The sequence below is a fragment of the Echiichthys vipera genome, assembly GCF_963691815.1.
Source record: "Echiichthys vipera genome assembly, chromosome: 2".
Classification (NCBI taxonomy): domain Eukaryota; kingdom Metazoa; phylum Chordata; class Actinopteri; order Perciformes; family Trachinidae; genus Echiichthys; species Echiichthys vipera.
In genome coordinates this window covers 1034255-1052867 of record NC_139827.1, presented here as the reverse complement: position 1 = coordinate 1052867, position 18613 = coordinate 1034255, and the positions used below count along the sequence as shown (strand labels likewise).

General features: G+C 47.3%; 1 protein-coding gene across 1 annotated transcript in view; it reads right to left on the bottom strand.

Annotated features, from left to right (window-relative positions):
* The window catches only part of LOC310960787 (nidogen-1-like), a 41347-nt gene that overhangs the window by 21111 nt on the left and 1623 nt on the right, over positions 1–18613 (bottom strand). The window contains exons 2-10 of the mRNA XM_083932594.1: positions 11451–11753; positions 10430–10662; positions 9720–10282; positions 9500–9640; positions 6671–6922; positions 5330–5530; positions 4995–5228; positions 162–299; positions 1–70 (exon numbers count right to left, since the gene is read on the bottom strand). The exon at positions 1–70 is cut by the window's left edge and continues 59 nt beyond it. Of these exons, the coding sequence (XP_083788720.1) occupies positions 1–70; positions 162–299; positions 4995–5228; positions 5330–5530; positions 6671–6922; positions 9500–9640; positions 9720–10282; positions 10430–10662; positions 11451–11753 (2135 nt within the window). The remainder of the gene's footprint in view (positions 71–161; positions 300–4994; positions 5229–5329; positions 5531–6670; positions 6923–9499; positions 9641–9719; positions 10283–10429; positions 10663–11450; positions 11754–18613) is intronic.

Here is an 18613-nt window from a genome sequence, read left to right as displayed (position 1 = left end):
GTCCCGGGCTGGTTGCTGCAGATGGCGTTGGGTCCACAGACCTGCGGCGCCGCCCCGCACTCGTCCGTGTCTGCCAACACACACACACACAGGAAATACCACCTTAACACACGCAATACCACCTTAACAGGCGGCGCGGTGGATGCACGGAGGTCGGTTACCGTGGCAGTAGCGTCCGTCTCCGGTGAAACCCGTCGCACATTCACAGGTGAAGTGGACGCCGTCGCCGGGGCGACACACGGCGTTGTTGTCGCAGCCGTGTCGTCCGGTGAAACACGGGTTCTGCTCCGGGAGGACGCCTGAGGACGGAATCAAACACACGGCTTATTTTTAACAAAGCTGAGGTTTTATTTAGTTTCTGTTTTTTGAGGTTTTTATGTTTTTTTTCTGATATTTCAGTTTTTTTTTTATTGTTTTTACAGGATTTTTTATTTTTAAAGATATTTTAATGTTTTTTATTTAAATTATTTTTCATATTTTATTGTTTTTCAGATATTTAACAGTTTTTTCTGCAGGTTTTTTCTTGTTTTTTACTGTTTTTTTTTAATTAATTTTTGAAATTATTTGAGAAAAATTCAGATATTTTACAGTTTTTATTTTAAAAATATTTTACTGTATTTTTCTGAAACTACTGTTTTTTTTTACAGGATGTTTTTTTAATTTAAAAGATATTTTTCTGATATTTAATTGTTTTGATTTTTTTCTTTAGTTTTCAGATTGTTTTAAAAACATTTCACAGATTTATTTTTTTACAGATTTTTTTCCATTTTTAACATTTTTTTCTGGATGTTTTACTGATTTTATTTGTTCAGATAATTTTAGGAATGGTTTTTTTTTTTACAATCAGATTTTTTACAGATTTCTTTTTCTGTGAAATTTTTTGAGTTTTACTTTATTTTTCTGATATTTTACAGTTTTTATTTTGAAGGTTTCTAAATTTCATTGTTTCTAAATTCTTTACTCGTTTCTGCAGCGTTTAACTCTTTAATTTCTTTTTATTTTCAGATATTTTTAAAGAGGTTTTGAACCCACAGCTGTTTTTTCCAGATGTTTTTGGATGTTTGGAGTTTTTTTTCAGATTTTCTTTCACAGATTTCTTGTTTTTTCCTCAGTTATTTTATTAAAATCTCTGGATTTCTGTCGTTTACACTCACGACTGAATCAAACTGGATCCTGAGGTTCTGGACGAACGTCAGCGTTGATTCATAAATCAATAAATAAATAAATACATTAATTAATTAATCAATAACTGAAGATGATCCAGTTCTGTGCTCTCGTCCCGTCAGAAGGAGAAACCACGCAGATGTCTCAGTTCTGTTTGCTTGTGTAACTCTGATAACCCCCCCCCCCCCTTTATGTTTTATATTTTTTATGACGGGCCCCTCCCCCGCCGCAGCGCCGAGGTCGGTGTCTCCGTGACCTTCACCCCCCCGACGCGCTCGGCCTCCGATCGCAGCTGAGGAAACAAAGCCGGGCTCAGATTACGCCTCGTCTTCCTCTCAAACAGGCTGAAACTCGTCTCTGTGCTGCGTCCGTCGCCCACAGACGACCAGGGGACAAACAGGGGACACGTCCTCTGAACCGGGGACACGTCCTCTACACCAGGGACACGTCCTCTAAACCAGGGACACGTCCTCTGAACCAGGGACACGTCCTCTGAACCAGGGACACGTCCTCTACACCAGGGACACGTCCTCTGAACCAGGGACACGTCCTCTACACCAGGGACACGTCCTCTGAACCAGGGACACGTCCTCTGAACCAGGGACACGTCCTCTAAACCAAGGACACGTCCTCTGAACCAGGGACACGTCCTCTACACCAGGGACACGTCCTCTACACCAGGGACACGTCCTCTAAACCAGGGACACGTCCTCTAAACCAGAGACACGTCCTCTAAACCAGGGACACGTCCTCTAAACCAGGGACACGTCCTCTAAACCAGGGACACGTCCTCTACACCAGGGACACGTCCTCTGAACCAGGGACACGTCCTCTAAACCAGGGACACGTCCTCTACACCAGGGACACGTCCTCTGAACCAGGGACACGTCCTCTAAACCAGGGACACGTCCTCTAAACCAGGGACACGTCCTCTGAACCAGGGACACGTCCTCTAAACCAGGGACACTTCCTCTGAACCAGGGACACGTCCTCTAAACCAGGGACACGTCCTCTACACCAGGGACACGTCCTCTACACCAGGGACACGTCCTCTACACCAGGGACACGTCCTCTAAACCAGGGACACGTCCTCTACACCAGGGACACGTCCTCTAAACCAGGGACACATCCTCTGAACCGGGGACACGTCCTCTAAACCAGGGACACTTCCTCTGAACCAGGGACACGTCCTCTACACCAGGGACACGTCCTCTAAACCAGGGACACGTCCTCTAAACCAGGGACACGTCCTCTGAACCAGGGACACGTCCTCTACACCAGGGACACGTCCTCTAAACCAGGGACACGTCCTCTAAACCAGGGACACGTCCTCTACACCAGGGACACGTCCTCTAAACCAGGGACACGTCCTCTGAACCAGGGACACGTCCTCTACACCAGGGACACGTCCTCTACACCAGGGACACGTCCTCTACACCAGGGACACGTCCTCTGAACCAGGGACACGTCCTCTGAACCAGGGACACGTCCTCTAAACCAGGGACACGTCCTCTACACCAGGGACACGTCCTCTACACCAGGGACACGTCCTCTGAACCAGGGACACGTCCTCTAAACCAAGGACACGTCCTCTAAACCAGAGACACGTCCTCTAAACCAGGGACACGTCCTCTAAACCAGGGACACGTCCTCTAAACCAGGGACACGTCCTCTAAACCAGGGACACGTCCTCTACACCAGGGACACGTCCTCTACACCAGGGACACGTCCTCTAAACCAGGGACACGTCCTCTACACCAGGGACACGTCCTCTAAACCAGGGACACGTCCTCTACACCAGGGACACGTCCTCTACACCAGGGACACGTCCTCTACACCAGGGACACGTCCTCTAAACCAGGGACACGTCCTCTAAACCAGGGACACGTCCTCTACACCAGGGACACGTCCTCTACACCAGGGACACGTCCTCTACACCAGGGACACGTCCTCTAAACCAGAGACACGTCCTCTGAACCAGGGACACGTCCTCTACACCAGGGACACGTCCTCTACACCAGGGACACGTCCTCTAAACCAGGGACACGTCCTCTACACCAGGGACACGTCCTCTACACCAGGGACACGTCCTCTACACCAGGGACACGTCCTCTAAACCAGAGACACGTCCTCTAAACCAGAGACACATCCTCTGAACCAGGGACACGTCCTCTAAACCAGGGACACGTCCTCTGAACCAGGGACACGTCCTCTGAACCAGGGACACGTCCTCTACACCAGGGACACGTCCTCTAAACCAGGGACACGTCCTCTAAACCAGGGACACGTCCTCTGAACCAGGGACACGTCCTCTACACCAGGGACACGTCCTCTACACCAGGGACACGTCCTCTACACCAGGGACACGTCCTCTGAACCAGGGACACGTCCTCTGAACCAGGGACACGTCCTCTAAACCAGGGACACATCTTCTACACCAGGGACACGTCCTCTAAACCAGGGACACGTCCTCTAAACCAGGGACACGTCCTCTGAACCAGGGACACGTCCTCTACACCAGGGACACGTCCTCTAAACCAGGGACACGTCCTCTAAACCAGGGACACGTCCTCTACACCAGGGACACGTCCTCTAAACCAGGGACACGTCCTCTAAACCAGGGACACGTCCTCTAAACCAGGGACACGTCCTCTGAACCAGGGACACGTCCTCTACACCAGGGACACGTCCTCTACACCAGGGACACGTCCTCTGAACCAGGGACACGTCCTCTACACCAGGGACACGTCCTCTGAACCAGGGACACGTCCTCTAAACCAGGGACACGTCCTCTACACCAGGGACACGTCCTCTACACCAGGGACACGTCCTCTAAACCAGGGACACGTCCTCTACACCAGGGACACGTCCTCTACACCAGGGACACGTCCTCTGAACCAGGGACACGTCCTCTGGACCGGGGACACGTCCTCTGAACCAGGGACACGTCCTCTACACCAGGGACACGTCCTCTAAACCAGGGACACGTCCTCTACACCAGGGACACGTCCTCTGAACCAGGGACACGTCCTCTACACCAGGGACACGTCCTCTAAACCAGGGACACGTCCTCTAAACCAGGGACACGTCCTCTACACCAGGGACACGTCCTCTGAACCAGGGACACGTCCTCTACACCAGGGACACGTCCTCTACACCAGGGACACGTCCTCTGAACCAGGGACACGTCCTCTACACCAGGGACACGTCCTCTGAACCAGGGACACGTCCTCTGAACCAGGGACACGTCCTCTACACCAGGGACACGTCCTCTACACCAGGGACACGTCCTCTGAACCACCAGAGCAGCTAAACTTCTTTTGAACAATAAAAACTATAATTTTCAATAAAATAACATTTTTAAAATATATATATTTTAAATCCGACTTTTTGCTTTTTTTGAGTTTTTACTGAATTTTTCACAGATTTTTTTTTAATTACTTGATTTTTAACATTTTTAGAAAATATATTTTAAAAATCTTTATCCAGAAATTTTAGTTTTTAAAGATGTTTTTAACCAACAGCTGTTTTTTCCAGAATTTTCCTGATTTTTATTTTTTAAAAATTTGACAGAAATTCTGATATTTTACAGAATCTCGATCCAGAATTTTTTTTTAATTTTTTTACAATTTTTTTTAACTTCAGATCATTTAAGAGATTTTTTAAAAATATAATTTTTTTAATTTTTAAAAAAAATTAATTTTACGGAATTTTTTCAGAATTTTTTATTTTTTTGATTTAATTTTTTAGTTTTAAAGTCGTTTTTTCTCTGATGTTTAACTGATTTTCCCTGATTTTCTCTCTCAGATGTTTATTTCTCCCGCGCTCACCGTGGACGGAGCCGATGGTGTTGCTCATGGCGTAGCGGATCAGGTTGTTGTCGGCGTCGAACATCACGAAGATCTGGTCGACGCTGAGCTGCTGCGTGGACGGCGCCGCACCCGAGGCCTCGTCGTGCGCGCAGCTCTGGAAGGTGACGGTCTGACGCCACTGGTAGCTCCGGGTCTGGACGTCGCCGTCGGCCGAGGTGACGGTGTAGTCGCGGTTGGAGGAGGAAGTGATCACTGCCGGAGAAACAGGAAACCGTCACATCCACTTCCTGTTTCTATCGTTTGAGTTTAACACGTTAAACACAGGGTTTCGTCGGTTCGGGACTTGAACTCACGGTTCCTGTCGTACTGGTAGATCTCCTTGTACGGGCTGATGTGGACGGAGGAGCCGGGGGGGATGGCGGGCAGGCGCCCCTCCAGCTCCGTGCTCACCACCAGGTGGTCGTGCTCGTCGATGCCTTTGAAGCGCTGCGTGATGCTCAGGCGCTCGCCGCCCGGCTGGAAGGTCACGTCCGCCTGACGGGTGAAGACGCCGCCTGCAGGAGGGCGAGAGGACGAGAGTGAGGGAGGGAGTGAGAGAGGGAGGGAGGGAGGGAGAGAGAGAGGGAGGGAGGGAGAGAGAGAGAGAGGGAGAGAGGGAGAGAGGACGAGAGGACGAGAGTGAGGGAGGACGAGAGAGAGGGAGAGGGAGAGGGAGAGAGTGAGGGAGGACGAGAGAGAGGGAGAGGGAGGGAGAGAGGACGAGAGTGAGGGAGGACGAGAGTGAGGGAGGACGAGAGTGAGGGAGGACGAGAGTGAGGGAGGACGAGAGTGAGTGAGGGAGAGGGAGAGAGGGAGAGAGTGAGGGAGAGAGAGAGAGAGGACGAGAGTGAGGGAGGGAGGGAGAGAGAGGAAGAGAGAGAGGGAGAGAGTTGAGGAGGAAGAGGAGGAGGAGAAGAAAAGCAAACACATAACTGTCTCTCCAGCTGTTCAGTGGTGATTTAACACCCTTTCAGAATAAGACTTCCTGTCCGATCCTCGTGTTCCCGTTGTTTGAACAGAGTTTTTAAAATCATCATATTTGACCTTTGACCTCTTTGTGGATGAAAGAGTCAAACGGAGCAAAAGGTTCTGTTTGGACCCTGGAGTCTTATTTTGAAAGGGTGTGAGGTCACGGTGAACAGCTGGTTAAAGCATAAACACGGAGACAAAGTGTTCCAGAGAGACGGAGCGTTATCGACTCTGCAGCTGTGACCGTGGGGCTCGAACCGTGGTTCCTCTCTGCAGCTGTGACCTGCAGAGAGGAACCACGGCCTTGGCATCGAACCGTGAAACAAAGACAGAGATTTAACTCCACTAAAGCACAGAAGAAGAAGAAGAAGAGGAAGGAGGAGAAGAAGAAGAAGAAGACGAAGAAGAAGAAGAAGAAGAAGAAGAGGAAGAAGAAGAAGTAACTGGCTCTCCAGCTGTTCAGTGGTGAGGTAACACCCTTTCAAAATAAGACTTCCTGTCAGAGCCTCCCAGTGTGTCAACTACACGAACTGTCTCCGTGACGCTGCGAACATCGTCTCAATCACAACAAACGGCACGTTACACAAGCACCAGCACCGGCAGCACCAGCAGCACCGGCACCAGCGGCAGCACCGGCAGCACCAGCAGCAGCACCATCAGCGGCGTTGGCGGCGGCGTTCACTCACCGATGAGACTGAAGCCGTTGTGGAAGCCCGGCTGCTCCAGGGCGAAGGCCCAGCCGATGACTCCGCCCAGGGACGACAGCGGCTGCAGCGAGGGTCCCACGCTGCCGGGGACGTTGCTGATGGCCACGTACGCCCGCCCGTCGTTGGCCACCACGTACGAGTGCAGGTCGTTGTTATCGAGCGCCACGGGCGACGGCGAATTCCCCACGAACACGCGGCCGTTCACCTTCCCGTTCATTCTCTGCGGTTTCCCTGGAAAACAGAAGGTCAGAAGGTCAAAGGTCAAAGGTCACGTCGTCCTGACGGCAGGAAGTGGGAAAGACGGCGTGAGCGGTAAAGGCGTTTGAGGTAAAGGCGTTTGAGGTAAAGGTGTTTGAGGTAAAGGTGTCTGAGGTAAAGGTGTTTGAGGTAAAGGTATTTGCGGTAACAGTGTTTGAGGTAAAGGTGTTTGAGGTAAAGGTGTTTGAGGTAAAGGTATTTGCGGTAACAGTGTTTGAGGTAAAGGTGTTTGAGGTAAAGGCGTTTGCGGTAAAGGTGATTGAGGTAAAGGTGTTTGAGGTAAAGGTGTTTGAGGTAAAGGTGTGTGAGGTAAAGGTGTTTGAGGTAAAGGTGTTTGAGGTAAAGGTGTTTGAGGTAAAGGTGTTTGAGGTAAAGGTGTTTGAGGTAAAGGTGTTTGAGGTAAAGGTGTTTGAGGTATAGGTGTTTGAGGTAAAGGTGTTTGAGGTAAAGGTGTTTGAGGTAAAGGCGTTTGAGGTAAAGGTGTTTGAGGTAAAGGTGTTTGAGGTAAAGGTGTGTGAGGTAAAGGTGTTTGAGGTAAAGGTGTGTGAGGTAAAGGTGTTTGAGGTAAAGGCGTTTGAGGTAAAGGTGTGTGAGGTAAAGGTGTTTGAGGTAAAGGTGTGTGAGGTAAAGGTGTTTGAGGTAAAGGCGTTTGAGGTAAAGGCGTTTGAGGTAAAGGTGTTTGAGGTAAAGGTGTTTGAGGTAAAGGCGTTTGAGGTAAAGGCGTTTGAGGTAAAGGTGTTTGAGGTAAAGGTGTGTGAGGTAAAGGTGTTTGAGGTAAAGGTGTGTGAGGTAAAGGTGTTTGAGGTAAAGGTGTTTGAGGTAAAGGCGTTTGAGGTAAAGGTGTTTGCGGTAAAGGTGTTTGAGGTAAAGGTGTTTAAGGTAAAGGTGTTTGCGGTAAAGGTGTTTGAGGTAAAGGCGTTTGCGGTAAAGGCGTTTGAGGTAAAGGCGTTTGAGGTAAAGGCGTTTGCGGTAAAGGTGTTTGAGGTAAAGGTGTTTGAGGTAAAGGTATTTGAGGTAAAGGTGTTTGAGGTAAAGGTGTCTGAGGTAAAGGTGTCTGCGGTAAAGGTGTTTGAGGTAAAGGTGTTTGAGGTAAAGGTGTTTGAGGTAAAGGTGTGTGAGGTAAAGGTGTGTGAGGTAAAGGTGTGTGAGGTAAAGGTGTTTGAGGTAAAGGTGTTTGAGGTAAAGGTGTTTGAGGTAAAGGTGTGTGAGGTAAAGGTGTTTGAGGTAAAGGTGTTTGAGGTAAAGGTGTTTGAGGTAAAGGTGTTTGAGGTAATGGCGTTTGAGGTAAAGGTGTCTGAGGTAAAGGTGTTTGAGGTAAAGGTGTGTGAGGTAAAGGTGTGTGAGGTAAAGGTGTTTGAGGTAAAGGTGTTTGAGGTAAAGGTGTTTGAGGTAAAGGTGTCTGAGGTAAAGGCGTTTGAGGTAAAGGTGTTTGAGGTAAAGGTGTTTGAGGTAAAGGTGTTTGAGGTAAAGGTGTTTGAGGTAAAGGTGTTTGAGGTAAAGGTGTTTGAGGTAAAGGTGTTTGCGGTAAAGGTGTTTGAGGTAATGGCGTTTGAGGTAAAGGTGTGTGAGGTAAAGGTGTTTGAGGTAAAGGTGTTTGCGGTAAAGGTGTTTGAGGTAAAGGTGTTTGAGGTAAAGGTGTTTGAGGTAAAGGTGTTTGAGGTAAAGGTGTTTGAGGTAATGGCGTTTGAGGTAAAGGTGTCTGAGGTAAAGGTGTTTGAGGTAAAGGTGTGTGAGGTAAAGGTGTGTGAGGTAAAGGTGTTTGAGGTAAAGGTGTTTGAGGTAAAGGTGTTTGAGGTAAAGGTGTCTGAGGTAAAGGCGTTTGAGGTAAAGGTGTTTGAGGTAAAGGTGTTTGAGGTAAAGGTGTTTGAGGTAAAGGTGTGTGAGGTAAAGGCGTTTGAGGTAAAGGTGTTTGAGGTAAAGGTGTCTGAGGTAAAGGTGTTTGAGGTAAAGGTGTGTGAGGTAAAGGTGTTTGAGGTAAAGGTGTGTGAGGTAAAGGTGTTTGAGGTAAAGGTGTTTGAGGTAAAGGCGTTTGAGGTAAAGGCGTTTGAGGTAAAGGTGTTTAAGTAAAGGTGTTTGAGGTAAAGGTGTGTGAGGTAAAGGTGTTTGAGGTAAAGGTGTTTGAGGTAAAGGTGTGTGAGGTTAAGGTGTTTGAGGTAAAGGTGTTTGAGGTAAAGGTGTTTGAGGTAAAGGTGTCTGAGGTAAAGGTGTTTGAGGTAAAGGTGTTTGAGGTAAAGGTGTTTAGGTAAAGGTGTTTGAGGTAAAGGTGTTTGAGGTAAAGGTGTCTGAGGTAAAGGCGTTTGAGGTAAAGGTGTTTGAGGTAAAGGTGTCTGAGGTAAAGGTGTTTGAGGTAAAGGTGTTTGAGGTAAAGGTGTCTGAGGTAAAGGCGTTTGAGGTAAAGGTGTTTGAGGTAAAGGTGTTTGAGGTAAAGGTGTTTGAGGTAAAGGCGTTTGAGGTAAAGGTGTTTGAGGTAAAGGCGTTTGAGGTAAAGGTGTTTGAGGTAAAGGTTGCGGTCTCTGCAGCGTTAACAGACGACGCTTTTGTGCTTCTCACCTTCTGCGACACAGTCCTTCCCGTTACCGTAGAAACCGGGCCGACAGTGGCAGCAGTACCCGCCGCTGTAATCCCGGCAGTCGGCGAACGGCGAGCACTTGTGGCGGTTCTGGGCGCACGTCTCCGAGTTGTACGAGAAAACTGTGAAAACAAAACAAAAAAATAAATAAAAACAGAATGAGAAAGAAAAAGAAACGCGTGTTCAGAAACAACGCTTCACCGTTAACGTCGAAGTCCTCGTCCTCGTCGACCACCACGATCTGCGGCTGCCCGTGTCGGGAGTGGGGCGGCGCCGGTTGGACGGGTTCAGGGTCGGGGTATCGAGGCTCGGCGGTTTCAGGGGCGGGGTACCTCGGTCGCAGAGGCTCCGAGACCGGGTATGTGGTCTCGGTTGGGTCCGGGTGCCTCGGCTCAGACGGGTCCGGGTGCCTCGGCTCAGCTCTCTCGGGGTCGGTGTACGTCGGCGTCTCGGATTCGGGGTATTCTGGGTAATCCGGTTCTTCCGGTTCGCCGTACTCTGCCGTGGTGGTCTCCTCTGGGAGACCGGGTCGGTACTCGTTGGGAGTCTCAGTCGGGCGGTCCTCTTCCGGTTCTTCTGGTACCACCTGGGGTTCCTCAGGCTGCCTCGGCAACATGGTCACGGGAGGTTCGGCGGTGGCGTTGGCGGTGGCGTCCTCCTCAGTCTCAGGAGGGCCACTGACCATCCCCGGGGTGATGGCGACAAAGAACGGCGAGGAGCCGATCTCGTAAACCCAAACTCCGCTCTGCCCTGAGTTCGTCTTTCTGTTCGGAGAAAAGAAGAAGAAGAAGAAGAAGAAGAAGAAGAAGAAGAAGAAGAAGAAGAAGAAGAAGAAGAAGAAGAAGAAGAAAAGTCAAATCAAGTCGTGGTCGTAAACGTGTAAATTAACACAGACGGCGTCGGCGTCGTACTCGGTGAGGTCGCTGACGGACGCCCCGTCGTCGGCGGTGCAGCGGAAGTACGTCCCCTGTGACTCCTTCTGCCAGAACCAGCCCGGCACCACCCCCTCGTTGAAGCCGGCCTCCAGGATCCGGCTCTCGCCTCCTACGGACGTGGAGAGGAACTGCAGGCCGCCGCGGGGGTACAGGAGGATGGCGAAGGAGGAGGACGCCATGGAGGCCACGACCAGCTGGAACGTGTTTCTCTGGAAGCACAAAAGCAGGAAACTTTAACCCCCGACCTCAGACCACCGCACAGAACCAGAACCAGAACCAGAACCAGAACCAGAACCAGAACTTTGATCTTTTATCGTCACGTTGTTTTGGTTTCGATTCGTTCGTCTCCTTTGACCTTTGAACTGTTTACGAATAAAGTTCTTCAGTGGCAAAAGTAAAACGAAGGATCTTGAATTTCAGGATTCCTACGCACTACGGAAAAATCCGGTAAGGTCTGGAAAAGTCCAGAAAAGTCCGGAAAAGTTTGAAAAAGTACGTAAAAGTCTGGAAAAGTCCAGAAAAGTCCGGAAAAGTCTGGAAAAGTACGGAAAAGTCTGGAAAAGCACGGAAAAGTCTGGAAAAGTCCGTAAAAGTCTGGAAAAGTCTGGAAAAGTTCAGAAAAGTCTGGAAAAGTTCGGAAAAGTCTGGAAAAGTTCAGAAAAGTCTGAAAAAGTTCGGAAAAGTCTGGAAAAGTCCGTAAAAGTCTGGAAAAGTCTGGAAAAGTTCAGAAAAGTCTGGAAAAGTTCAGAAAAGTCTGGAAAAGTTCAGAAAAGTCTGAAAAAGTCTGGAAAAGTTCAGAAAAGTACAGAAAAGTCTGGAAAAGTACGGAAAAGTCCAGAAAAGTCTGGAAAAGTCTGGAAAAGTTCAGAAAAGTCCGGAAAAGTCCAGAAAAGTCTGGAAAATTACGTAAAAGTCTGGAAAAGTCTGTTTATTTTTATGTTATTTATGATTAGAAACGTGGATGAACCCTGTGAACCATAGAAACGCGTGCACTGACCTCAGCGTCCGGCCCGTCTCCTCGCGCGGACGTCCCGCCGGCGGCCATGTTCTCCCAGGTGACGACGAGGACGCCGGTGGGCTCCACCCCCTCGTCTCGGGGGAACGCCCTCCTGACGTGCTGGGCGGCTCGACTCAGGACGCCGGGGCTGCCGTCCCACCTGAAGTGGACCCTCCCCCGGCCCGCGCTGTCGTCCAGGTCGCCCAGCAGCGCGGCGATCATTTTGAAACTGGCGGGCATCTTCCCCAGGTACGAGTCCTCCGCCGGGGGCGCCACAGCGGACACGAACCCGTTGGTGTTGATCTGGAACGGAAGGGACTCAGGGTTAATGAAGGGATGCAAAACCAGCACAAAAAGATGCAAAATGACTTAAAATAGATGCAAAACCAGCACAAAAAGATGCAAAATGACTAAAAATAGATGCAAAACCACCACAAAAAGATGCAAAATAACTAAAAATAGATGCAAAACCACCACAAAAAGATGCAAAATGACTAAAAATAGATGCAAAACCAGCACAAAAAGATGCAAAATGACTGAAAGTGAACTCTTTGAATGCGTCTCTTGTTCCTGTAGACTGGGGGGGGGGGGGGGGGGGGGGGCATCAGACGCTCGTGTTCTTGTCTCACATTAAAAATCTCTTTCTCAGGTAACGTGTCGTTTTTGCCTCCAGGCGAGGAAACGTTTCTCTGGACGCCGTCCAAACACGCTTGATTACAGGCTGTCGACCCGTCCGTCTGTCGTCTGTGCAGTAACAGCAGCCGAGGCTCATGGGTAATGTAGTGTTCGGAGCCTTAAACATCTGAGTTGTACCGAGTCTAAACCGGAGGAAGCGTCTTCAGAAGCTCCACCTGCTCCGTCACAGGAGACGATGCTGTGATCCAGTAAAGGGCCCCCCCCCCCCCGTCACTGTGACGCCCCTGCTCTAGAGGAAGACGCTCCACCTTCATCACAGGAAGTCTTTTGTCTGAGCGACGACACGACGGGTTCAGGAAGCTTCCAGATGGTTTTCAGCAAATATCACAACACGTCAACAACGACCTGAAATCTGACGACCGTCTTTCTGCAAATATCAGCGTCAACAACGTCAAATATCACGACTTTTCAAACGTCTCAAAGAACTTTTTACATTAAAAATCACTTAAAAAGTAAAGTATCATCTTTTTTCAACCCTCACAATTTAAAATATTACGACTTTTTTCTTAAATTAATGTTAAAACCATAAAATTTTACAACTTTTTGAACATCGCAAATAAGTTTTTTTCCTGAAATATTTCGACGTTTTTCACCAAAAACACGTAAAAAAAACTAAAGTTTTCCGACTTTTTCCTGAACAAGTTTCGACTTCTTCCAAAAAATAATCCAGGACGTAAAAACAACGTTAAATATTACAACTTTTTATCAAAGTTTTACTGTTTTTCCTTTAAATATTCAGACTTTTCTTCTTTAATACTCCAACTTTTTAATCAATATTCTGCCAATTTTCACAAAACATTAAAACAAGTAAAGAAAAAAGGTCAAATACTCAAACTTTCTCTCAAGGTTTTACTGTTTTTCCTCTTTTTTCTGAAATAAAAAGCTAAAAAAACAACTTGAGAAAGTAAAAGAACTTTGAGTTTGTATTTTAGTTCAGTCACGTTCCACTAATGCTCCGTTTTTAGCTTTATTATTATTAATAATAATGAATAATTCACAGGAAACAGGAAGAACGAGCAACACTCAGAGAAACTTTGCTGCAGCTGAATTTTGTTTTTGCAGAATCGAATGAAGGACGAGAACAACTGGTTGTGCTAAAGTGTCCTCTAGGAGCATAAACGTGTGTTAAAGTGTCCTCTAGGAGCATAAACGTGTGTTAAAGTGTTCTCTAGGAGCATGAACGTGTGTTAAAGTGTCCTCTAGGAGCATAAACGTGTGTTAAAGTGTCCTCTAGGAGCATAAACGTGTGTTAAAGTGTCCTCTAGGAGCATAAACGTGTGTTAAAGTGTCCTCTAGGAGCATGAACGTGTGTTAAAGTGTCCTCTAGGAGCATAAACGTGTGTTAAAGTGTCCTCTAGGAGCATAAACGTGTGTTAAAGTGTCCTCTAGGAGCATAAACGTGTGCTAAAGTGTCCTCTAGGAGCATAAACGTGTGCTAAAGTGTCCTCTAGGAGCATAAACGTGTGTTAAAGTGTCCTCTAGCAGCATAAACGTGTGCTAAAGTGTCCTCTAGGAGCATAAACGTGTGCTAAAGTGTCCTCTAGGAGCATAAACGTGTGTTAAAGTGTCCTCTAGCAGCATAAACGTGTGCTAAAGTGTCCTCAAGGAGCATAAACGTGTGTTAAAGTGTCCTCTAGGAGCATAAACGTGTGTTAAAGTGTCCTCTAGGAGCATAAACGTGTGTTAAAGTGTCCTCTAGGAGCATAAACGTGTGTTAAAGTGTTCTCTAGGAGCATGAACGTGTGTTAAAGTGTCCTCTAGGAGCATAAACGTGTGTTAAAGTGTCCTCTAGGAGCATAAACGTGTGTTAAAGTGTCCTCTAGGAGCATAAACGTGTGTTAAAGTGTCCTCTAGGAGCATAAACGTGTGTTAAAGTGTCCTCTAGGAGCATGAACGTGTGTTAAAGTGTCCTCTAGGAGCATAAACGTGTGTTAAAGTGTCCTCTAGGAGCATAAACGTGTGTTAAAGTGTCCTCTAGGAGCATAAACGTGTGCTAAAGTGTCCTCTAGGAGCATAAACGTGTGCTAAAGTGTCCTCTAGGAGCATAAACGTGTGTTAAAGTGTCCTCTAGCAGCATAAACGTGTGCTAAAGTGTCCTCTAGGAGCATAAACGTGTGCTAAAGTGTCCTCTAGGAGCATAAACGTGTGTTAAAGTGTCCTCTAGCAGCATAAACGTGTGCTAAAGTGTCCTCAAGGAGCATAAACGTGTGTTAAAGTGTCCTCTAGGAGCATAAACGTGTGTTTAAGTGTCCTCTAGGAGCATAAACGTGTGCTAAAGTGTCCTCTAGGAGCATAAACGTGTGTTAAAGTGTTCTCTAGGAGCATAAACGTGTGTTAAAGTGTCCTCTAGGAGCATAAACGTGTGTTGAAGTGTCCTCTAGGAGCATAAACGTGTGTTAAAGTGTCCTCTAGGAGCATAAACGTGTGCTAAAGTGTCCTCTAGGAGCATAAACGTGTGCTAAAGTGTCCTCTAGGAGCAAAAAAACGTGTGTTAAAGTGTCCTCTAGGAGCATAAACGTGTGCTAAAGTGTCCTCTAGGAGCATAAACGTGTTAAAGTGTCCTCTAGGAGCATAAACGTGTGTTTAAGTGTCCTCTAGGAGCCTAAACGTGTGTTAAAGTGTCCTCTAGGAGCATAAACGTGTGTTAAAGTGTCCTCTAGGAGCATAAACGTGTGCTAAAGTGTCCTCTAGGAGCATAAACGTGTGTTAAAGTGTCCTCTAGGAGCATAAACATGTGTTAAAGTGTCCTCTAGGAGCATAAACGTGTGTTAAAGTGTCCTCTAGGAGCATAAACATGTGTTAAAGTGTCCTCTAGGAGCATAAACGTGTGCTAAAGTGTCCTCTAGGAGCATAAACGTGTGTTAAAGTGTTTTAGGCTTATTAATATTAATAATAACGGAATAATTCACAGGAAACAGGAAGAACAAGCAACACTCAGAGAAACTTTGCTGCAGCTGAATTTTGTTTTTGCAGAATCGAATGAAGGACGAGAACAACTGGAGCACAAAGACGCGTCTGTGCGGTGCGACGCTGCGTGTTTCACATACTTCCTGCACTAAATGAGCGGTTTGTGTAATAACAGCCGCACTGTCTCAGGATGCTCCCCCCGTGGAAAGGTGCCAGCACGCCGCTGACATCACACATGTCCGGGCCCTGAGCTCATCTCTCCCAGCGTGAGAACGGCGGAGGGAGGAAACACCCTGAGCGCTGCCACCTGGTTTCACAGGACACATGCCCCCCCCCGATGCCTTCCAGATGTGAGGAGGACGCTGCACTTCCTGTCGGGGATTTGGAAACCTCCGCGCTGCAGCAGCTGGAGCCGAGCCGGCACAGTTCAGTGTGGGAGCTGAGGGTGGAGGCGTTTAGAGAGCCCGAGGGCCGACTGGAGCTTCACACTGATCAGGAGGCGCTTTATTCTGAAAATCTCTCCTTTAAACTTTTCATTTTAACGCTTTAAGTGTTTATTTCCGTCTGAGGAAAAGTGCAATAATGAAACAACGAGGGATTCTGGGATTTAAATTTATCAGAGACGAGAGAGAGATACAGAAAGCAGCTGAAGGTGACCAACAACCAATCACAGCCACTATAGGTGACCAACAACCAATCACAGCAACTAAAGGTGACCAACAACCAATCACAGCCACTAAAGGTGACCAACAACCAATCACAGCCACTAAAGGTGACCAACAACCAATCACAGCAGCTAAAGGTGACCAACAACCAATCACAGCAGCTAAAGGTGACCAACAACCAATCACAGCAACTAAAGGTGACCAACAACCAATCACAGCCACTACAAGAGAAGCTGAAACGTGTGTTAAAGTGTCCTCTAGGAGCATAAACGTGTGTTAAAGTGTCCTCTAGGAGCCTGAACGTGTGTTAAAGTGTCCTCTAGGAGCATAAACGTGTGTTAAAGTGTCCTCTAGGAGCATAAACGTGTGCTAAAGTGTCCTCTAGGAGCATAAACGTGTGTTAAAGTGTCCTCTAGGAGCATAAACGTGTGTTAAAGTGTCCTCTAGGAGCATAAACGTGTGCTAAAGTGTCCTCTAGGAGCATAAACGTGTGTTAAAGTGTCCTCTAGGAGCATAAACGTGTGTTAAAGTGTCCTCTAGGAGCATAAACGTGTGCTAAAGTGTCCTCTAGGAGCATAAACGTGTGTTAAAGTGTCCTCTAGGAGCATAAACGTGTGTTAAAGTGTCCTCTAGGAGCATAAACGTGTGCTAAAGTGTCCTCTAGGAGCATAAACGTGTGCTAAAGTGTCCTCTAGGAGCATAAACGTGTGCTAAAGTGTCCTCTAGGAGCATAAACGTGTGTTAAAGTGTCCTCTAGGAGCATAAACGTGTGCTAAAGTGTCCTCTAGGAGCATAAACGTGTGTTAAAGTGTCCTCTAGGAGCATAAACGTGTGTTAAAGTGTCCTCTAGGAGCATAAACGTGTGTTAAAGTGTCCTCTAGGAGCCTAAACGTGTGCTAAAGTGTCCTCTAGGAGCACAAACGTGTGCTAAAGAGTCCTCTAGGAGCATAAACGTGTGTTAAAGTGTCCTCTAATACCAAAGATCAGTGTGTGGACGAGACTCTGAACCAATAAAGCAGCAGGGCGCCCGGCGTCCACACACTTCCTGTCCTGCACAGGAAACGCTTTAAGTGATTGACCCTCCAACAACAAACCCCCGTCCACACGTCTGCTCAGAGTTAGAGCAGCTCCGCCTGCAGCGTCCCAGGGACACGGAGACGACCCCGCGATGTCCCAGCAGCTTCCTGTGGAGACGTTCAGGTCTGTGTGGTCTCGCTGTTTTCACAGGAAGTCAAACAAAAGGTGCAGCGACTGAAACGCCGCGGCTTCAGCTGCTGCCGCCTCAAACCGCACTGAGGCAGAGACACGTTTATCAAAACAATACGACTTCTTTCTGTAATTATACGATTTTTTCTCAAGAATTACGAATTTCCCCGATGCAATTTTTCAAATTTGTGCAGCATAAATAACACATATCATTGTGCTAAAATGTCCTCTAGGAGCATAAACGTGTGTTAAAGTGTCCTCTAGGAGCATAAATGTGTGTTAAAGTGTCCTCTAGGAGCATAAACGTGTGTTAAAGTGTCCTCTAGGAGCATAAACGTGTGCTAAAGTGTCCTCTAGGAGCATAAACGTGTGCTAAAGTGTCCTCTAGGAGCATAAACGTGTGTTAAAGTGTCCTCTAGGAGCATAAACGTGTGTTAAAGTGTCCTCTAGGAACATAAACGTGTGCTAAAGTGTCCTCTAGGAGCATAAACGTGCGTTAAAGTGTCGTCTAGGAGCATAAACGTGCGTTAAAGTGTCCTCTAGGAGCATAAACGTGCGTTAAAGTGTCCTCTAGGAGCATAAACGTGCGTTAAAGTATCCTCTAGGAGCATAAACGTGTGTTAAAGTGTCCTCTAGGAGCATAAACGTGTGTTAAAGTGTCCTCTAGGAGCATAAACCTGTGTTAAAGTGTCCTCTAGGAGCATAAACCTGTGTTAAAGTGTCCTCTAGGAGCCTAAACGTGTGTTAAAGTGTCCTCTAGGAGCATAAACGTGTGTTAGTGTCCTCTAGGAGCATAAACGTGTGCTAAAGTGTCCTCTAGGAGCATAAACGTGTGTTAAAGTGTCCTCTAGGAGCATAAACGTGTGTTAAAGTGTCCTCTAGGAGCATAAACGTGTGCTAAAGTGTCCTCTAGGAGCATAAACGTGTGTTAAAGTGTCCTCTAGGAGCATAAACGTGTGTTAAAGTGTCCTCTAGGAGCATAAACGTGTGCTAAAGTGTCCTCTAGGAGCATAAACGTGTGTTAAAGTGTCCTCTAGGAGCATAAACCTGTGTTAAAGTGTCCTCTAGGAGCATAAACCTGTGTTAAAGTGTCCTCTAGGAGCCTAAACGTGTGTTAAAGTGTCCTCTAGGAGCATAAACGTGTGTTAGTGTCCTCTAGGAGCATAAACGTGTGCTAAAGTGTCCTCTAGGAGCATAAACGTGTGTTAAAGTGTCCTCTAGGAGCATAAACGTGTGTTAAAGTGTCCTCTAGGAGCATAAACATGTGCTAAAGTGTCCTCTAGGAGCATAAACGTGTGCTAAAGTGTCCTCTAGGAGCATAAACGTGTGTTAAAGTGTCCTCTAGGAGCATAAACATGTGTTAAAGTGTCCTCTAGGAGCATAAACGTGTGTTAAAGTGTCCTCTAGGAGCATAAACGTGTGTTAAAGTGTCCTCTAGGAGCATAAACGTGTGCTAAAGTGTCCTCTAGGAGCATAAACGTGTGTTAAAGTGTCCTCTAGGAGCATAAACGTGTGTTAAAGTGTCCTCTAGGAGCATAAACGTGTGTTAAAGTGTCCTCTAGGAGCATAAACGTGTGTTAAAGTGTCCTCTAGGAGCATAAACGTGTGCTAAAGTGTCCTCTAGGAGCATAAACGTGTGTTAAAGTGTCCTCTAGGAGCATAAACGTGTGTTAAAGTGTCCTCTAGGAG